Here is a 22,057-nt window from a genome sequence, read left to right as displayed (position 1 = left end):
TTATGAATTATTTAGCTGATTGAAAAGCGGCCGAGGAGACACTGAACTGCTAGACAAAGGTTTCGGGTTGCTTTTGCCGACAGTGGTTGCAATTGTTTTTTTTTCTTGGGAACCTAAGATGAAACATGCAGAAGTTAGTGTTGTGGAAGCAAGCATACGTTCTGAATCCTTAAATAATGGAAGTTAATCCTTAGTTCTTTGGAGTTAATTGTGGTACCAGTGTCGATCATTATCATCAACATCAGCCTCGCTACGTCTACTGCAGGACAAAGGCATCTCGCATGTTCCGCCAGTCAACTCGGTCTTGTGCTTGCTGCTGCCAATTTGTACCCGCAGACTTCTTAATCTCATCAGCCCACCTAACCTTCCCTCTCCTCCTAACCCGCTTGCCATCTCTAGAAATCCAGTTAGTTACCATTAATCACCAGGGGTTATACTGTCTACGTGCTATATACATGCTCGGTCCATGTCAATTTCCTTTTCTTGATTTCAACTATGATATCCTTAACCCCGGTTTGCTCCCTAATTCACTGTGCTATCTTCTTGTCTCTTAAGGTTACACCTTAAAAAAAATGGTAATATTGCTTTCCTTTGCTCGCTGCGTCGTCCTCAATTTAAGCTGAACCCTTTTTATAAGTCTACAGATTTCTGCTCTGTAGCTAAGTACCGGGAAGATGCAGCTGTTATATGCTTTACTTTGTGAATAAGCCACCTTAAATACTGATTCCGGCAATTTTTTGAGGTCTGTGGATCTAGTGATCTTCCGTGCGTACGTTCATTTACGCGTTTCCACCACTTATGCCAGCGTATTGACTAGCAGTTTTGCAGATTGTTTTCAAATGAACATTATGCCTCTCAAAGCCAACCAGGCTTACCAGAAATATTGGCAATATTGTGTGTATGCGACATATATTTTTGCAAGGCGATGGAGAGAAAGAGAGAGATAAATAGAGAGGAAAGCCAGGGAGGTTAACCAAGCTTGGCTCGGTTGGCTACCCTACACTTGGGGTGGGGGAAAGAGAGAATAATAGAAAGGAAATACAAAAGAGGAGTAAGAAAGAGATGGAAGTAGGCATCACTGCAGCGTCTGCTTCTTTGCTGTGGAATATTTGTGTTTCGCCAGCGGTTCCCTGGCTCGGCGGGCGATTTCACTTTCCATGGGGTAGGGCGTGCCATGGTCGCTATGTATTATAGTGTCGTAGGCTGAGCCCGATTCACCTAACATTTATTATAACCACAAAACATTCGCAACTAATGATTGCATTTCTCTCCATACTAGTGTGTGAGCACCATGGAGGTTTTAAAATATTGGTTAGTACTGCCAGCCCACTGCACGAAAAGTTTTATGCGTGAACTTTAACGCAGAGAAGCACATTCCGTAAGGATTACTGGGTCCACGTGGTCGCGTGTATTAGTATACGATAAGCTGCGCATCGTAAGGAAGGTATGCACATGTCTTATATTATTAGTTAATTTTATTGTCATGTAAACGAGTGCTTCACAAACCCGTGCTCTCTTTCTAAGACAGTTAAAAAGTCATAGTTCAACGGCGAATATTTTTTAGCCCAACCATTTTAGCCCAACCCCACAACCCCATCCTTGACGGCATGGAGAACTTGTGCCATCTGGCGGTCTTATTCGCAAACAGGTAAGCACATATGAGAATCTGTTTTGTTTCATCGATGTGCAACAGTCATGCTTGTTGATCAACAATGCGTCGGAATCGCATCTGTCATTGTCCGACAGCTCCTAGAAGCTTGTGCACGTGGCATCGTCAGTCACAGACGTGGTGCGGTATGGTCAGCGTGGTCACCTACTCGCTGAGTGTCTGCTATTCGCGGCTTTCGGAGTTCTCGAACACCGCGCATGCATGACCGGCATGCTTTGCATGGTTTTCGGTTTCGCTAATTTTACGTCATGCAAAAACAGTATTGCTCTGCTCTGTTTCGGTTTTAGTGTACCACTTTCATGACTATTTGAAGTTTTTTTGGGATTAGCTTACTATTTATGTTATGTTCATCTCGGTGGAACAGTGACTTGGGTGCCATGCTGCTTACCTAAAAGTAATGGTTCGATCGCTGTCATGGTGGTGGTTCCATTTCTATGGAGGCAAAACAATAGCATCCCATGTCAGTGCACGATAAATTGGTAGTGGCCCATGTAAGCGCACGTTAAAAAACACCCAATGGTCAAACTTTCCGGAGCCTTCTACTAAAGCATCTCTCGTAATCATATTATTGATTTCGGACGTGAAAGTCTACATACTATGATTGGTGTTTCTGCAAACAGGTCCATGGCAGAAGCGTCAGATAAACATAGAACCACCATTACTTTCATATGGCTGAAAAATCGCCGGAGTTGGTCTTGAGCGTTTGCTGACATCAAATAATAAATCAGTCAGTCACTCAACAAACTATTCAGGTCCTGAGGAACTAGAGTACTAGTTGCGGCCCCCACCCAAGGGTTATATTCTTGATTTGTACCCTGAGAAATCTGTCTTCGTGTAGTTTAAGTTTAATGGTGTCACTAATTGAGGCGAAACTGAAGGTCGATGTTTATTTCCTAAACTTTGTTCCGAAATAAAATGACGCCACGGATTTAAGGCCTACCTCTCCTCCTTTGGCGACGTTGGCAAAACAAAACTTTCTAAAACATGGTATGTTGAGTCTATTAGCCCCTCAAAGTAAAATCCGCCATATATTTACTAATTAGCACGTATGTAAACCTAGCAGATGCTATGAATGCACTTGACGTCGTGGTGTTTGGGGTGGACAATGGCTTACGAAGAGGCACGCGTAGGGGTGGGGGCGTGGCTGGCATGTAGATTTTGGTTTTGTGCAATTGTAATTTATTACTGTACAAGTTTTTTATCTTCGGAGTCTCTTTAATTAGTAGGACACATTGTCTCGTCGGTCTTGATGTCTTGACTAACTCGCGTTCTTTACCACAGGACGCAAGCGCCGGAGTAACAAAGACAGCTGTGCTCAAGTATGGATCTGACAGTGGAGGACGAAAAGCCGCCGCCGTATGTCCAGTACCATTCCGGTGATGCCTCTGTCACTTTCGTGGCAGCCGATCAACCACCATCACAGGAACCACCGGACAAAGCACGTGGATGCCGGTGCACAAAGATGAAGTCACTAGGAGTCGCTGTCATGCTATGCCTCGTCACAACGGTGGCAGCCTTAACGTTGTTCTTTCTACAGCGCGCCGACGTAAGTAAGCCAACGTTGTCGATAGACATTTGAATCTGCGCTGTGCTCGTGAGCTCTCTTCGTAAATATGCGAGAGAAGGTGGAAGGTTGTAGAAATATTCATGAACGGCGGGTGGCGGGTGTCGCTAGGGTGGCTGTTTTCATAAGGCGTCTTGTATTCTTCAAGGCAGTTTTAGCCTACCTCACGCATTAATGCGCATGATTCGTAGACTCTCCCCCAACTACCAACTTGTACGAGGAGTGGGCTTTGAAGAAAACAGGGCAATACGCTGAAACGCTTGATCTCGCGACAATCCTAGTTCAGGTATATTGGATAGGTCAATAACCTATCCAATTTGAGAATTGTTGTAGCTAGGAACCCAGAGAAATAGTGTTCTCAGAAAGGTGAGAAAACAAGTAAAGATATGACCGGTCGTCTAGTTGTGTTGCTCTAGCTGGAATCTTTTAAAGCAGCACTGCGGATTTCTCAGAATTAATGCCCACACCTTGAAAAAAAATGTCAAGGTCCGGCATTTCCGGTACACGGAATCCAGACTCATTGTACCTTTCAAGTATTCTTGGGAATATTCATAGCGTGAGAATATTCCAGGCCGCAGTTAGTTTGAGAGTATGTCAGTATATTGTGACACAAACACCACGACAATGTGCCGATCTAACCGCACGATCTTCACATGTGGAAGTTCTCCGCACTGGCGATGCCCCCAATTTAAACTGTAATAATCTGTGCTAAGCTAACGTGGTTGCTGGGTGTTCGCTTCAACTAGGCCGATTACAGGAATCCGCAGCGCGTAAAAAGATTGGACCTGATGCAAGGCTGTGTCAGGACCTCTTATGTACACCGGCGAGCAAAAGTATCTGCACCATTGCCCTCTGCATACCTTTGCAGTCTGCGCCGTCTAGTGGTGAGCCGTCTGCTGTTCGAAAGCTTTCCTCAGGCGGATTCCGCCAGAGCAATTGATGCCTTCAGCAGCGGACACCTCGTTGCTAGGCCACGCGGACGGTGATTTCAGCTCGCATTCCTGTGGGGCGTATACTTTTTCCCACGTGTGTACATATTTATTTCAGTTAAATACGCATTATAGCATTAACAAAGTAAAACGAAGTATCACAGTGCTTACTTACGACCAGGTAATCTCTTCGTTGGTCGATGCACTTTTGTTGCTTCCCGCAGCCATAGATTGCGTTCACTAAATAAATAATGCGGTAATTATATAAACGCACGTTCTAGTCGCCCTAAATGTAAAAAAAAGTCCAGTCATTCACTTATTGTCAAACTGCACAAACTGCGGACAAGGCCTGAGGATTCACCTGTTTCTGTTAGCGTTTGTTTGTCTTAGTCTATTTCTTTCTTGGCGCCAGAAAGCCCTACGGCATGAGTTAAATGAAAAAGAAAGTGTTCGTTTTGCTGCGTAAACGCCAGCAGTGGTGGATGCAGAGGACCGTGCGTCCAGCACGAATAAATTGTGTTGTTGACTGGTGTAAACGCTGTGTAGGTGGCGGGTGTAGGTGGCGGGCCTTCTGAAGGCCCAAATAAAGCTCCTAGCAATAGGCGATCCGCCTGTCTGACGTTTGGCTTAACGCTCCTTGTTTCCATAACGTCCACGCTGCCAGCCGTACAATTACTGGTGAGACTCCTAGTTCTTTTTCTCCATTTTTTGTCCGCGCTTTTCCAATACAAATACCTCAACAACTTCTCTTCCCACCTACTCTCCTTCAATTTCCTGAAACTGTGTTTAAGTCTTATCTTGCTCTGAACTTTCCTTACGTCAAAGCCCGCCTATCCCATATCCCTCCTTACAGCCTCATTTCTCGTCTTCCCGTGAGAGTCCAACGCGAGGCGTCCCATAGTCCTTTGATTCACATCCATTCCTGATAGCCCCACTGGGCTTATGCACATCATTGAGTTCCCAAAGAGAAGTCCAAGAATCATTATGTCTTTTGACAGACCTCGAAGCACTTCGTACTTCTCGTATCCGCATCACAATCTGTGTTTCATTATTGCAGCATTCGTTTTTCTGTTTGCTGCCGATGTTTGCTGCCAATAGTATCACTACCCTGAAGCGCTCTATACACTTCAGAACGGAAAATAATTTATGTTCAATTTGTCACCCAGTGGCGGCTGTCAATCCCGAAATGGTATCCACCTCGCTATTTGCATTTCTGCTGTCACACACAGGCCCATTGGTCGTGTAGCAAGCTGGTTATGATGACACAGCATACCAGTGATTAACTGTGGTGCATTTAACGCATGGAAATCACAAACATGTTGAACAGAACAGTGTGTTTCAGTTGCCTCTGTATCCGGCTTTGTTAACTCTTCGCACACAGTGTTGTCGTAGTAGAGCACTGTTAGGCGTACGCAAAAGCTGAGTTCCCACGTTTAACCCGCGATGCGTTGCGTTGAAGGCGGCATTGTGCAACTGGCGGCGAGAGTGGTATATTCCTAAAGTCAGAGAACCTCACCAGAAAAAAAAAACAGCGACAATTTCACCGCAAGGGTGTAGTTGTAAATCCGACTGCAACAAATTGTAAGTTATACTAAGGCTGGCAGCCAGGGACGTGGTTAGGGGGTCGCACACAAGGCCCGTGCCACCCCCCCCCCCCGAACTTTTTTCGCTACAGCACACAGAGCGAAAAATGGCAATTTGGAGGGGTACTCCCCTTAAATCGAAAGCCCTTCCACCTACCGCTCCCCCCCCCCCCCCTAAAAAAACGTCTATGGCTGCATCTTTGCTGGCAGCAAACTCTTTTGCATACTATCTCGCGTAACTCTAAAAAAGCTTTTGTAAGAGAATACGGCCGCTCCAGGAAAAGTTGTTCTTTCCGCACAGTGTTTTCGCGTTGAGAGCGCAGCACAGAAGGGTACACAAGAAGCCCGCTGATGGCTGCCGATATAGCGATCGCGACCGCGCCCTTAGAATCAAAGTTCGAAGTTGCTGGTAACATGAACTACGTTCGTAAATTTTCCAGCCGGCCTGCTTGCTTTATATCCAAAGAATACTAGGTGCTCATTATCAAGAAAAAGTAATATTTGAATATAATAACCTGCAGCCTTCGTATTTTTCCTTGATAAGTTCATTGCTGCTTTTTTTTTTCAGATTTTACCGAAGGCTGAACACTCAAAGACGGCTGGTAAGCATTCTTTATTTTTTGCTTCCAATCATGCACTTACATAACCTAAAACCAGTAACAGGGTTTAGAAATCGCGAAGATTTTTTCAGCGTGAGTTTACTTAAGTTATTCGGCACTTAGCAGGAAATTTTGGTACATTGGATATTTAAAAAAAAACTGAGCCAACGCGGCCCTGGAGATCCCACGGGAACGAGCTAATTGATCACTGATCTTGAGAAATCTTCTGAAGTAGGCTGTTATCGCTGTACAGACTTGACAAATGCTGCGAATGCTCAGAACTAATATAAAACATACATTCAAATGTCGTTTATTAACACTGTTTTTTTTTTTCAAAATAATGGGCAAACGCGCACTTTCTTTGTAACGCTTCCACTTCAGCCTTCAGAAATTTATAAGCTTCAAAAATTATAAGTCATTTCGGGTGTACAAATGCTTGGCCACAATATGTCACTCATAACTAAACTGAAATAGCATGTATTGTTTGGCATCCGTACACTAAAACTTATATCGATAACATCGATATAGGTTAGCGAAAGGTAGTTAGATTTATATTTAACCGATTCTCAACTGTAGATTCAGCCACAGTACTCATGAAAGCGGACCATTATCTAATCTTTTATCCAATCTCCAATTATCCACTTATCCAATCTTTTATCGAAAACACCAAAACGAATACGAAACGAAAACACAAGAATGAACAAAGCCACAAGGGCGTTCAAGGCCGCAAGCACAAATAACACGGCAAATTCGTGTACTACCCATCATTTTCGCGGTGGCTGAACGATCGCAGCATCAGAGTTCCCTCTAGTTGATTTTGGGAACCTGTATGACGCCCACTATCGATTCGATGAAACCTGTTGTATTATATTCTACATTGAGGCACGCATGCGACTTTGCTGAACCCATGCATCGGTATTATTGTCGTTATCGTGAGATATTTATCCACGTTGCAGCCGCAGTTGACGTCACCAACCTCCACTTATTGGGAGCCGATAATCGCTTCATCACCATCGTCTGGGATCGACCTCAGGACAACTTTGACTTTTACTTGCTGGACGTCACCATCGGAAATAGTTACAGAACTGACGCGCTACGAAAAGATCATCCTGGATCCTGTGGGAACGGCACCATCATTAGCGCTCAGAAGACGCAAGTAACCTGCGGCCCTTACGAAGCCTGCTCCAGCGTCAGTGTCACTGTTCGCACGTTTAGCAAAGGACCACCAGAACGCACATCAACGGGAACCACACTGAAAGACGTTTTCATCAATGGCCAAGGTTAGTAAAGCTCCGGTATTCAGTTGGTGAACTCGTTTTGAGAGTAACTGACTTCTCGGCATTCGCCTGCAAGTGCACCTATCTAGAGGTACTCTTTGGTGGCCTAGTGTATTCATGTTTCTGCACAGGCCTACTCTTTACAAAGATGAACTTTTTTCTCAGGGTTCGTTCAAACTCTGACTCACCAAAGTTTTCCTAAACCAGACTTAATGATTTTTGCAATCACTAAATGTTGTTTTTTTATTCGAGCTTACTCGGGCTCACACTCACTGACGTTTCAATAAATCAATCAGATCACTTCAATAAAAAAAAATCAATCAAATCCCTCAAACTCCGACCCGTAGCTGGACCTGAGTATTAGTGAACTTGATGTAATCGACTCACCGAGTGCGTTAGCATAATATTATCTTTTTTTGAATATGGTGTGAATGATGTTTATTTGTCTAATAATTTGCGAGATCATTGCAGCCGTGTTACGCACGGTTAGCAGTGATGCTGCTGATAGTTTCTGCTTTTTATCGTAGTTTATCATGGCTTTTATTATTCTTTGTTGTTACTCGGTCTTTCTTTGATTTGGCAACACGCAGATAAATGTTATGTGTGTTAAACAATGAACTTCGTTGTAACTCAGCGCTGTTTTTGTATCCGCCTAGTCGTACCAACACGCCTAAACGCCCACTTTAGCGTTCCTATTAGCAAGTACGCTCGTGTTTCTTAATGGACATTTTTTAGTCGCAAATTTCTAAAATTGGTGTCCGAATTTCATTGAGCTCGAGGAAGTTTGAGTATTTTTTAAACGTGGAGCATTTTTTTGCGTACTGCAGGCACATGTGTGTTTTGGCGTCTATCTATCTATCTATCCATCTATCTATCTATCCATCTATCTATCTATCCATCTATCTATCCATCTATCTATCCATCTATCTATCCATCTATCTATCCATCTATCTATCCATCTATCTATCCATCTATCTATCTATCTATCCATCTATCTATCCATCTATCTATCCATCTATCTATCCATCTATCTATCCATCTATCTATCTATCTATCTATCTATCTATCTATCTATCTATCTATCTATCTATCTATCTATCTATCTATCTATCTATCTATCCATCTATCTATCTATCTATCTATCTATCTGTCTATCTATTTATCCGCTTACATCTTTGTGCTCTCGTGATGACCCCCTAACTTGGCATGATCCAAAATTAGCATGGGAGAGTAAGATGGTTTGACGAATATGACGTGCTAATCAAGACATGATTATGTTACTTAGTGGGCTCGATTTTCCGTGTTCTGACAGATCAATAATGAGATCTAACAGACAATGTAGCCAAAGAATGTTTAGAGGAATTTATTAAACCCAATTGTAATGTAAATGTGAAGAAAGAAAAGTGGGTGAAAAGATAACTTGCCGTGAGCAGGAACCGAACATGCGACCTTCGAATAACGCGTTCGATGCTTTACCACTGAGCCACTACGGCGGCTATCCCCCAAGTTATTTTATTGGTTTATAAGTGAATTTAAACGTGGGAGTGTCAGTTAGCGCCACCTGTAGCGTGGCGGTGAGTGTGGCACACTCTTTGTGAGCCTGTTTGGCGTCACGTAGCACGTGAACTTATTGTGAGCTGGCAGCTGACCCATAGTCCCTCGTATACAACCTAATGGCACCAAGCGTGCCAGTACGAAGCCCTCGTTAATGAATGAGGTAAAGAAGTGTATACTTAAGGGCTCGTTTTTTCCGTGTTTTGACACAAAAATAATGAGGACTAACAGACAGTAATGCCAAGCAATGTATAGGGGAAGTTATTAGACCCAAATGTAACGTAAATATGAAGAAAGAAAAGTGTGTGAAAAGATAACTTGCCGTGAAAAGGAACCGAACCTGCGTCCTTCGAATAACGCATTCGATGCTCTACCACTGAGCTACCACGACGGCTATCCCCCCAGCTACTTTATTGGGTTTATATGTGAACTTAAACGTGTGAGTGTCAGTTAGCGCCACCTATAGCCATGGCAGGGAGTGTGGCACACTCTTTATGAGTCTGTTTGGCGTCACATAGCACGTGAACTTATTACGAGTGGCAGGTTAGGTTTCTGCTCACGGCAAGTTATCTTTTCACCAATTTTTTTCTTCACATGTACATTACAATTGGGTATAATAACTTTCTCTATACATTTCTTGGCGTTATTGTCTGTTAAATTTGATATATATATATATATATATACATACATACATATATATATATATATATATATATATATATATATATATATATATATATATATATATATATATATATATATATATATATATATATATATAGTGGGAGTGATAATTCAATGGGCCAGTTAGTCTTCGTGAAGGTACGGGATATGGCACAACGGGAGCGTTGTCAACAAGGATAAATATATTTATTTCCCAACAGTTTCGGGAGGGGACCTCCCTTGATGAACTCATCCCCTGATGAAGGGAGGTCCCCTCCCGAAACTGTTGGGAAATAAATATATTTATCCTTGTTGACAACGCTCCCGTTGTGCCATATCCCGTACCTATATATATATATATATATATATATATATATATATATATATATATATATATATATATATATATATATATATATATATATATATATATATATTTTCATCATTGAACCACATCATCAATGAACCACAATTTCTCATGTGTGCTTTCCCATCAGATCCGGGTGAACCATGGAACATTGCCATGGTTGCTAAGGCGCCACACACGACACGCATTTTGTGGGAACCACCAGCGAGTTTTGACGGCACTCTGGGCGTCTACAAAGTGAAGGTGTGCAAGAAGTCAACAACTTGTGACGAGAAAGAAAATTTGGCAGGCTGCGTTGAGCGAGAGGTTTCTGATGCGTGGATGGAGTTCGGCAGTGTCGAAGACACCTCGTACTGCGTCTTCGTCTCGGCAAGCGTGCGGTGTGGTGAGAAGGCACTGGCCGGTCCTACAGCGTCACAGGAAGTCAGAACGCCGCTATTCGGTGAGATCTCTTGCCCAATATGTTGAATATAGGCTGCGCAGTACGTAGACAAAAAGAAATTGACGCCATTAAGCGTGTTATCTATTTTAACAAGAAATTATTTTACTTCGGGGTCCACCGCGGCTGCGCTGACGTATGTCCGTCACGGATATGACGTTGTAAATGCATACTCTTTCACTGGGCCTGTTTAGAATACGTATGCAGTCTCTACAGAAAGTCGAAATACAGTTGGAAGACATGAGAAGTAATTGAAGCATCTGTCCACCAAAGTGTATACTGACGCAATGCACATTCACTTACACCAATTACCAAGTATTGCTTTTCATACTTTTTGTGACCCAATTGAATCATCTGAGGCATAAGCCAACTTAACTAAGCTAGACCCTCTCCCGTCTCTACGAAAAGTATTAAATATTGAGAAGCAGTGGGAGCCTGTCTGCGCCACTTCAGACACAAAGTACAGGACGCTGTCCTGGGTTCGACAGGGAGAGTGCCCAAAAATTGCCGTTAGTGGGAACCTCCCGTTGTTTGCATTTTCTCGCCCCTTTGTTTTCAAAAGGAAGAACAATGCTGTTACCTGCATGCCCATTTACTCGCTGTATTCAATGCCCGAATGATTTATCATAAAACAATACTTTTTGGCATTTGTTTCTTCCTATTCTTGTTTTATTTATTTACACATTTATTGGTCCATTTTATTTTAAGGCCTAATTTTCCCTCCTTTGGGTGACGCCGACGAGGGGCAAGTAACGGAATGCATGATGGATAAATATTTTGCCTTTCAACCAAGAGCTTTCTCTCTGTTAGTCTCTTGAGTTGTCTACAACTAAACTTTGCTCTCATGTATTATAAATCTTGACCATAGCGGTTGCGTGAAGATTCACGGGATGAAATCATAATACAAAAAAACTTAAAGCAAGTTGTGGGCAAGATACTTTGGACGCCCGGGAATTATTTCTTGCATTACGAGGTTCCACAAATGCTTCTGCTGCCATGAAATTACTTGAGTTGAAATGATTTTCACTGAAAATTATCTAAAGTTTCGAATGTTCAATGCAGGACTTCCGGACGTGTCTAAGCTAGTAGTGCTAGCTGTCAAGAGTGGCTACGTTACTTTATCCTGGCAGCGCCCCAAGAGGCGTTTTGACTACTACTCTGTCGAGGTAACCGAAGACCAAGCTAGATCTACAAGGAATTCCCAGCAGTGGCACCGTTTGTGCGCCAACGGAACCATCATTCGTCCTGAACAGACGGAAGTGACCTGCGGTCCTTTCGAGCCGTGTACCTTCTTGTCATGCACCGTTCGTACTCACTACAACGGACCCCCAGAGCACATGTCTCCTGGACTGACATTGAAGGACATCTTCATCCCCGCTGAAGGTAAGTGGTATAAATTCTGACTATAAATCTAAACAGCCATTATTAAACATGATAATGAGGACCTTATAAGTGCGTGAGGATCTTCTGAGTGCGTGGACCTTCTAAGTGCGTGGACCTTCTAAGGACCTTCTGAGTGCGTGGACCTTCTGATGAGGACCTTCTAAGTGCGTAGCACTTTAGCAGCCCAGTTCGTCTTTTATTCATTTTTTTCCTGTAACGTGGCTGCGTTGTAGGCAGTACAAGCCAGAGAAAGGTTATCGATGCTCCAACCGGTGTAGTACAAGCTACAAGGTCAAAAGCATTAGATGCTACCGAAAAAACTCATACTTAATTGCGAAAAAAGGCTTCTGAAATATTCTGCTGATACCCGTGCCGCCCAAGAGACAACGCCACCACCTCGGCCAGCTTTTGTTTGCCGGGAGAATGGCTAAATTGCCTGAGCAATGCACTTTCCTATGTTTCACGGTTCTTGATTTTTCGGCGTAGCTAAAGCTATGCCGGCGCCTACGAAAGAAGGTCATCAACGCTATGCTAACCGCGAAATTAGCGCTATAATACAGCAGCATTATCGCTGGGTTGAATAAGGGTTGTTTAACTAATGAGTAGCGTTGAAAGGCTGGTTAATAGAATCAATAGCGAATTAGTTATCATATCAAACGTTGGAAAGAAAGCATTGCAGCGAAAACACCACGCACAGAGCAGTAATACCAAGCTCTTGAACAATTATGTTTTAAAAGCGTTGACATTAAAACATAAATTAGGTATGCGTATTCCTAATGCATATCATGCAAAAAGTATATTACTTGGACTATGTGTAGGATCAACCTCACATGAAAAAAATAGGAGCACAGTCAAAACCGCACATATCGAAGTCACAAAAAGCAAGGAATTATTATATTGGATAATTATATATACAACATTTATTGAAACTGTTGCACTTCAGGGAAGAGTTCATATGCTCAGCTTTGCTTCACGGAACTGCGTCACGCTAATTTAAGAAAAATGGCTTGTCGTCAATACGTGGCTTTATATATATAATATGACGACTCGCTTGTAACGAGGTTTATTGGCCGTGAACTCTGGAACAAACAGGTGAAACGGACCCGAAGACAAAGCGCACATTCAAAGACGATGATGACTGTCATCCAGAACAGGTGATGACGATTGACTGCTGTCAAGATGAGGATGAAGTGCATAATAGATGCCTACACTAATTCCTTGATCCTGCCGCCCGGTTCTTGGCCGATCCCCCTTTGTGGGTGTGTCCCAGAGTAACAAGAATCATCATCACCATCATAATCATAATCATCACTAATTCTACCCACGTGGAAGCGGCCAGCCTGGCCGCTGCGGGCGGGTAGTCAAGGTGACGAGGAACTTCGTCTGAAAAACTTCTTGCGGGAAACGTGTACAGTGAACTGGATGGTTCAAGAACCATGTCTTGGCAATACACGTGACATACAGCGATACTCGGCGGAGCTTGTTAGAGTCGTCCCAGTGATTAGTTGCTCTTACTCGCTTGTAGTTATCGAGCCAGTCCTCCACATGTTCGCCGTGGAGACCAGCGAAGATCGGAGGGTCACGCTGCTGGTGTAGGATATAAAGAGGAGGGGCTTGCGGAGCCGGGAGGGGAGTATAAAGGGCGTCCACCCACTCACTCTGAGACATGTTGGCGGACTGAGGGTCCAAGTGGCGGCCTGAATGGAGCTCCAGCGAATAGGCGTTGTGAGGAGAGGACCGGGATGGACCATCTACCTCCACACGTATGACGACTCGGTTGTAACGAGGTTTATAAGCCGTGATCTCGGGAAAGAACAAGCGCAACGGACCCAAAGCTGAAGCGCTCGTTCAAAGACGCTCATGATGGTCAACCAGAACAGGTGATGATGATTGACTGCTGTCCAAATGAGGATTGAACTCGTGCTTTGATCTTGCTTAGGCATAGTACAAGGCGGGGGCGAGTTTTAAGTGAAAGAAAAAAAAGGATGCGAATGTACATAATGCTTAAAGCTTTCACAAGTAGCTGTGCGCACTCGTCGGGTACCAGAAGCCTATATTTTGACTCTACGGTAACTTCTGCTGTCTTATTTGACGATGTAAAAGATGTAGATGCAGAACAGGGACGGTAGAAGACGGAACAGGACAGGCACTGCTCTGCATTTTACCGTCTCTTGTCATTTGGGTTGTACTTCATGATTAACCAGTACCTACATGACAAGCTTTCCGCCTTAACGCGGTTTTTGTTTCTCCAATATTGTTCACATGTGGGTTTCTTGGGATACTGTGCGCAGCGGCTACGGGAGCCTTCTCCACTTTTAGCTGAACTGAGTACCGCAAGTTTTGTGGAGAACAGCTAGTTCTGGATTTAGGGCCTGCATCGCGTTAGCCAAACGATCGTAAAAACAAACGCCGACCCCGCAGCACGGACGAGATGCTTGTGGAAAAGTACCCTTACACGAGAAAACACCAAATATTTGTCTGTGACAGCTAACTTCTTCTGGCATTTCACGTTACCGGCATTCTATATAACATGTTTTCTGGATATTTTCGCTCGATGTAGTACATCTTCCTATGCATTTAGGTCAAAGCACTGCCTCGTTCACAAAGTGTTTGATATAAAAGATACTTCTATTTTACCCGAGTTCTATCTAGTACGGTTCGACTGTAATATCTGTTTGCCAACATGTTGCTAACTTACACATCTCAAGGTTTACTCATAATAGGATCATCCCGACAGAGAGTAGAAATATTCTTAATAATTTTGGCTGATCCCGCCTATTTCATCCTAATGTGATCTTGTTCGTTTACATGCCTTAATAATAACTAGAAACTATCGTATGTATAGAAGTTTACATAGCCTAAGAAGAATGTGTTCTTGTATGTAATTTAACGTTGTGAGATGAAGGTGTCTCATAAGAACTGAATTTTCTATGCCTAATTTGTTAAAAGGCGAGGACAAGCTTCATACTTAATAAAGACTCGGGACTATTTCCTCCAGCCCGAAACATAGAACAAATTATTCTAGGGGTTCGGCATTATTTTTAGAGGAAAACCGTTGAAAAGCAAACCTTAAAATCGCATTTATAAGAGTCAGGTGTCATCACTAGCCATATCTTTGTTCACTTTTACCATAACTTTATTCGTTTTCACATCTTTCGAATGTTGAAGAGTGATTTTTTCAAATGTAGAATACACACACAGAGACAGGCTGTGGTAATGTTAGCAATTTCATTTCATTTATTCTACCCTCAATACTGTAGCATTGCACAGGAAAGTGCTAAGAAACCGTATTGCCAACAGCTATATATGGTTAACAGTGGGTGTTGGCGCTTAAGATATCAACATACTTCAACTCGTGTTCCTGATTATCGTAATAATTCTCAGCCTTCTTTTATTTCTCGAAGTAAAAGTTCCAGAGTAGCTTTGTAGGAAAACTGCGAATCAACCTAATCTAAGTATCTTTTTAATGCACACCATTGCAATGCGCGAAACAATAAAATAATCAGTGTACCCCTAAGATGAAAAGTTTGGTCGTGTTGTTTCGTTTTATATTCGTGTTTGTTTAAATATTGTGCCAAAAAGATTCATACGTTCATAAATAAACAAAGCTCTTTCATCCCTGCCTCCTATTTCAGATCCGAACCCGCCAACAAACGTTACGATGATTCCGGAATCACCGTTACGGAGCACGCTGCGCTGGGGTCCACCAGACAAGGTGTTTGGTACCATAGTGTCGTACAGTGTCAATGTATGCAGCACATTCAGGTCATGCGACCCAGCTGAAAAAATGAGTGATTGTGTGGAGCAGACCACGACAAAAATGTGGACAGTGTTTGACAGCAAAGTGGACACCTCGTACTGCATACTGATTGCGGCAACGATACGCTGTGGGGTGGACAGAATCACCAGCCGTCAGATGGCGGCACAAGTACGGACCCCTATATTTGGTAAGCATCGCGTAATGATTTTTGCTGTATGTAGACGTATAGCTGGTTTACACCTGGCACAACAGCCGACTGTGCGACTAAGTTGGCAGCAAACAGTTCCTAATAGCGAACGGTCCCATAGCAAATGGTTCCTGCTTTGGTTGCAAAGCGGCTGCTTCGGCTCAGTCGCTCATTGCTCCACGTTTCAGTCACGTGACTGCAGTCTAATTCCTCTAAAACCAGGAGTCGGCAACCTGTGGCCTGGCGGGCACTACTATGTGGCCCCTGGCATGATGTCAGAATCCCCTCTCACTTTCCTTGTGCCTTGATATCTGGACTGTCAAAGTTCTATTGCGACTGCAACTTCCTCTCTCTACTGAAAAGAAGCTCTTTCGGTAATAAACGAATACATTGCGGTAATGAACAAAGCTATGATTTTGGTATTAGGCAATTTCTGTTTAAAAACACAGATGATTTCTGTTCTCGTTCAGTTAATTATTATCAGTTCACTGATTTTATTTTTCTTTTTGCCTTCCAAGGCCCCCGCTCATCCCCGAGTAATCTTTTTTGCCGTTCACTTCATTCAAAAGGTGCTTGACTCTGCTCTGAACCAATTATATCGCTGGAAGCTTCACCATATTTTTCAGTGTATTTTGCAAGACCATGTAACCACGGAGTTTGCTATATATACACAAGAGAAAACTCTTCCATTAGTGTCTATGGTAGTTGCGACGCGCGACGCTTCAGCCATCATGGGGTAATACACGGATTTGTCTAAATATCTTCCATTCGGTTCTGTTTGTGTCCATGTGGCCAGCGTTTTCTTTGTCGCAAAACGGTGTTTGGCAAACGTTTGGTAGTCCTGCTTCACAAACTTGATCGTTTTAGGCTCGCCAATTCAAGCCAGTTTACGAAGTTTACGATGGTATATTCTTTTATTCAAACTGAAATCGCACACCTCAGGTTAACTACCCTACCTACTTGATATTTTTCTCTTTCTCTAAAACACCACTACAACAATCATTGGTCACTACAGTTCCTTTTATGATGGTCCATCACAAATTGTCTGACCTGTGCTAGTACTACTCGTGAATGAGCCATTAGTTTTTAAAAGTGTCTGCGTCCTTCACGGCTATGCAGTTTTCACCACTACTTAGGAGAAAAGATCGATCAGCAAAAGATTGGCAGCTGGGAAGTTGCAGGTAAGGGGGCATGGACTAATTTAAATAACCGGTTTTGGGGAACATAATACGTGGAAGCGTGAATCGTAGCTATCTCTCACAATAAAAACAAAACAAGAAAGAAACCGCATTTTCTTGTCACACACGACTGTTCTCTGTGGGAATCAACTGTCCTGCCTTAAGAATACGGGAGTGTATTTTTCCTTTCCTGGTATTTATTGAAACTATAATTTCCCTTTTGTCGGTATTCATTGCAAACAAAATAGCCGGAACAGTCTTCTTCAACAGCATAATAAACAACACAAAGCACAAATATTAATGCTTACTTTCCTCTATAAACGTACTAAAAAGATACCTTTCAAAACCAGTGGATATTCCTGCATTTCGAGCTGTGCTTTGTCAGAAATTTCCTTGAATTTCAATGCCGTATCTTGCCACGTGCATTTGTTGACAACTGCTATTAGTGAAAAATAATCCTTACAGTTAGACAAGAAGAGAGTGTTAGATTAGAATGTTCAAGCCACTGCGGTGCTTCAAAACTCTTTCAAAAATGCGCTATAATTCGTACTTTTCAGCAGCAAATCATGTGTGCCACTATGGTAATAATGCATCGCAGACGCGCCCCTGCTGTACTAACAACAAGTAGGCGACTTACTGCTCCCCAACTATTCCAGGGGGCTCGGTCATAATTCGACATCATCAACAACCTCAATATCAACAAAGTATTCACTAAATAGTATACCTGGGGCACAATGGCGACATTCTTGGGTCTCGTGGTCGTTTTTCGCCAAGTGTCTCAAATCTCAGGTGGTAGAACTATTATACAAAGCATTCTCTCTTTTTTCACTTGAACTATGTTCTCCTCATAACAACTTTATAGCGATTGGTTTGACAAACCTCGTACTACCACAATGAAGAATACACTCCCTGTATAGCATCTATTACCCGTTCATTGCCCGCATTACTTGAAAACTCATTTCTAGTATGCTTATTCTCTGTATGTGTGTAACCCTGACAGTCCTTATCATGACTAACCGAAAATGTCATACACCACAGTTTCCGTCTTTTTTCTTTTTTAGATCTGCCTGATGTAAGCAACTTCAGATTGCTTTCTGCGGTGGATAGCTCCGTAACAGTTGCTTGGAGAAAACCTGACGCTCGCTTCGATTACTACTGGGTCTCCGTTGATGGAGAAGTGGATCAGCGCAGTAGTGGTGAAAAGGTGACCCCGGGATCGTGTGCAAACGGCACAATTCTGCATCCTGACATGACCCAGCTTACGTGTACAAGCCTGAAGGCTTGTGCCAGAGTTGACATCACACTAGGTACGCACAGAAACGGACCACCAGAGCATACATCTCGTGGAGTTCGCCTTCAAGGAATCTTTATCCCCGGTGAAGGTGATTATGACTTCTATTGCATGTGAAGTGCTTCTAAACATACCACTTTTTCACTTAAAATAGGCAGTTTTGATATCCTAATGATGGAAAATTTACATCAACAGAAATAGATTTTGGTTGCCTACAAGAAACTGTTTAATATTTACTTGGTAGAGTATTACGTCTTCAATCCACAATAGGATGAAGAAAGGGGGCGTAGCGGAAGGCTTCGGAAATGTTGATTGTTTATTGATGTTTAACAAGACGTAAGTTTAGGCTGACGGGGTTCCTTCATTTCGCTTTGTCAGACTTCGAGCCTCTCTCGGGGCATTACATAAGGGGGGGGGGGAACAATGCAAGTACAAATTTCAATGAAAATGCAGTTCATGGTTACAGTTTTTGAATTACTAAAACATACAGGTAGCAACAAAAAACAAAAAGAAAACAGAGCATGTCAAACGAAATATTCAACAGTCAATTCGAGGTCCAAAATATACAGGCGGCAGAGAACAAACAACAAAGAAAGACAAACAGCGATTAAGAGTCAAGGGTAGCTAGTAATAAATCTCTAAATTTAAAAGCCACTTTTTCGCTGACAATAGCATCCGTCAAACCGTTCCACTCATCGATAGCCGTAGGAAGAAATGATTTATTAAAAGCGTTAGTAGAACCAAACAGACGTTGGATACTCAGGGAATTAAATGGGCGACGAGATGTTTGGACAGGCGGAAGTAAAAGTGAGTTATGTAGGTGAGGAAAGCTGTAGTAAAGTTTGTGAAAGAGACAAAGACGTGAAATTTTGCGTCGAGCTGACAAAACGGGGAGACCGAGGGATGATTTGATTTGACTGATGCTTGCTCGTTTGTCGTAATTTGCGGAGATGAATCTGGCGGCACGATTTTGGATGGATTCAAGAATGTTAATTAGGTATATCTGATGAGGGCTCCAAATTGCAGATGCGTATTCCATTTTAGTACGAACAAAAGTTTCAAAGGCCAATTTGCGAAGGCTTGCAGGTGATAATGACAATGATCTCCTAAGATAGCCAAGAGTTTTTGAGGCATCGGCAGCTAGTTTGGTAATATGCTCGGTCCAGGTTAGTCTGCTTGTAATTACAACGCCCAGGTATCGGTAAGAATCCACTTGGGATAACACTGTTGAGTTTAATGAATACGGATGGATGACGTTAGTGTGTTTTCGTGAAACAGGCATGAACTTACATTTGGAAGTATTCGGCCTCATCATCCACTGGGCGCACTAGTTATCAATGATGTGTAAATCTTGCTGTAGTATTAGCTGATCTTCGGGAGATGATATACGACGGTAGATGACGCAATCGTCAGCAAAAAGCCGAACCGTTGATGAAATGCCGGAAGGAAGGTCATTTACGTAGATTAAAAAGAGGAGCGGGCCGAGAACCGAGCCCTGAGGGACGCCAGAGATTACTCGAGTAGTATCAGAATGGGCACCACCGATAACAGTGAATTGCGACCGGTCGGTTAGGAAGCACTTAATCCATGATAAGGTCAGGGGATTGAGGGAAAGTGAAGAAAGTTTGTTGATTAGTCGTTGGTGAGGGACGAGATCGAAGGCTTTTGAAAAGTCGACAAAAATAACATCAGTCTGAAATGACGAATCAAGGTTGAGATGGATATCAGTCGTAAATTCAAAAAGTTGAGTTTCGCATGAGAGCCCTGAACGAAAACCATGCTGCTTATGAAAAAAGAAAGAGTGATCATCGAGGTGACGAGCAACATGTGAATATATTATGTGTTCCATAAGTTTGCAAGCGATGCACGTTAGTGAAATGGGGCGATAGTTATATGGGTCAGATTGCTTTCCAGACTTGAAAACTGGTACAACCTTCCCAAGTTTCCAGTCATCTGGGATGAAACCTTCAGAAAAGGACTGTTTAAAAAATTATCTCCAAAAATTTGCTAGAAATGCTATTAGTAGCCTTTAAAACTTTGGCAGGAATATTGTCAGGTCCGGGGGAGCTGGATATTTTTAATTTCTTTATCAGATTGCTGATGCCTTCGGAGGTAATGTCAATGGGCGGCATTTGTGAAAAATTAGATCTCGGCATGACTGGAATACTATGAAGTGGTTCAGAAGTGAAGACTGAAGTGAAGTAAGTATTCATAACGTCCGCCCGCTGTGGGAGAGGAACGTGGGAACCATCGAAGTTGGTTAATGATATATTGTGCGTGTTATTTTTAGGGTTGAGAAGTTTCCAAAACTTCTTTGGATTAGTTCGGGCAATGTTAAGCAAGTCATCATGAAAAAATTTGTTTTTGGAGCGCTTCAACAAGTGAGTGTATTCACGAAGGCATGCGAAATATTTGTTCCATTTTGATATTGACTCAAAGTTTTTAGCAGCGCGAAAAAGACGCTTTTTCTTTTAAGATAGTTTCTTTAGTAATTTAGAATACCAGGGTCGCTGAGCATCGCCTGGAACACGAATAAGGGGGACGTGGTTATCGATAAGGGTTAATAATTTCCGCTTGAACAATAACCAGTTTTGGTCAACTGTTCGGGTAGAAGCAGACAGGGTGAAGAAGACCAAAAATGTATTAAGTTCTGAGTTAATCGTCGAGAAGTTGGCGTTGTTAAAGTCGCGTATTAATTTTTTCGAAGGTCTTCACGAAGGTAAGGCAATTGACAATGAAAACAATACAACATTATGGTCACTCAGACCGGGAATGCATGACACTGACTGAATTAAATCTGGGTTGGAGACAAGAACAAGATCAAGAGTGGTTGTGCCACGAGTTGGCATTGTGACTGATTGCGATAAGTTGAAAAGGAGACACAGTTCGAGGAAATCTCTGGATTGTCGTAAATTAGCACACAAGTTCTCCCAGTCAATATCAGGGTAATTAAAGTCCCCGCAAAGCAAGAAGTTTGCGTGAGGAAATATAAATGTTCCTCCTTTATTTTCTACGTGTAGCTATTTTAGACAGAACGCAGCTTGCACTAGGTACTTTTGCTCACACCACTAAGATATTCGTAATTCTTTTAATTTATCTGTCGTGACTTCGCGTTTATGAACGTGCGAAAAAGTCCCGTCATTTTACGTGCACCTCAAACGCTAAGCGGCGTCTGCATCTACATAAAACGCTGATGGTGCACCCCCGTCACTCTCCATAGCGTTACGAGACGTGCACCAAAACAAACTACCTCGCGTTGTGCTACATGAGCAGAAGTTCCACCTCCGTAGCTTTCCTTTCAGTTCCAAGAAAAGTTGTCGCCGAGTATAGGAGTAATCGTAATACGAGTGTGCAGAAAGTAAAGTGAACAAAAAGATAACTTGCCATTGGTCTGAAACTGCAATATTAAAGGTCGCAGGTTCGAATCCCACTGAAGGCAAGTTATCTTTCTTCATACTTGCATTATATTTAATTCTAATATATCTCCTATGCTTTCCTTGTCATCCTTTTCTATTTATTATTATTATTATTATTATTATTATTATTATTATTATTATTATTATTATTATTATTATTATTATTATTATTATTATTATTATTATTATGTCTGATCA

At 42.5% G+C, this 22,057-nt stretch overlaps 1 protein-coding gene across 5 annotated transcripts in view; it reads left to right on the top strand.

Annotated features, from left to right (window-relative positions):
- Window positions 1-22,057, top strand: part of LOC119165286 (uncharacterized) — a 65,599-nt gene that overhangs the window by 1,003 nt on the left and 42,539 nt on the right. For 4 of the 5 annotated variants that reach the window (XM_075871413.1, XM_037417467.2, XM_075871412.1 and 1 more), the window contains exons 2-8: window positions 2,951-3,215; window positions 6,314-6,347; window positions 7,301-7,624; window positions 10,336-10,647; window positions 11,707-12,027; window positions 15,663-15,974; window positions 18,214-18,534. In XM_075871413.1, the coding sequence (XP_075727528.1) occupies window positions 2,991-3,215; window positions 6,314-6,347; window positions 7,301-7,624; window positions 10,336-10,647; window positions 11,707-12,027; window positions 15,663-15,974; window positions 18,214-18,534 (1,849 nt within the window). In that variant the 5' untranslated portion in view covers window positions 2,951-2,990. Of the gene's footprint in view, window positions 1-1,564; window positions 1,649-2,950; window positions 3,216-6,313; window positions 6,348-7,300; window positions 7,625-10,335; window positions 10,648-11,706; window positions 12,028-15,662; window positions 15,975-18,213; window positions 18,535-22,057 lie in introns of all 5 variants that reach the window. The other variant, XM_075871409.1, reaches the window with a different exon arrangement.

Source organism: Rhipicephalus microplus, chromosome 8, assembly GCF_043290135.1.
Source record: "Rhipicephalus microplus isolate Deutch F79 chromosome 8, USDA_Rmic, whole genome shotgun sequence".
Classification (NCBI taxonomy): domain Eukaryota; kingdom Metazoa; phylum Arthropoda; class Arachnida; order Ixodida; family Ixodidae; genus Rhipicephalus; species Rhipicephalus microplus.
The sequence above is the reverse complement of the archived record's forward strand: the minus strand, read 5'-3'. Positions and strand labels throughout refer to the sequence as shown.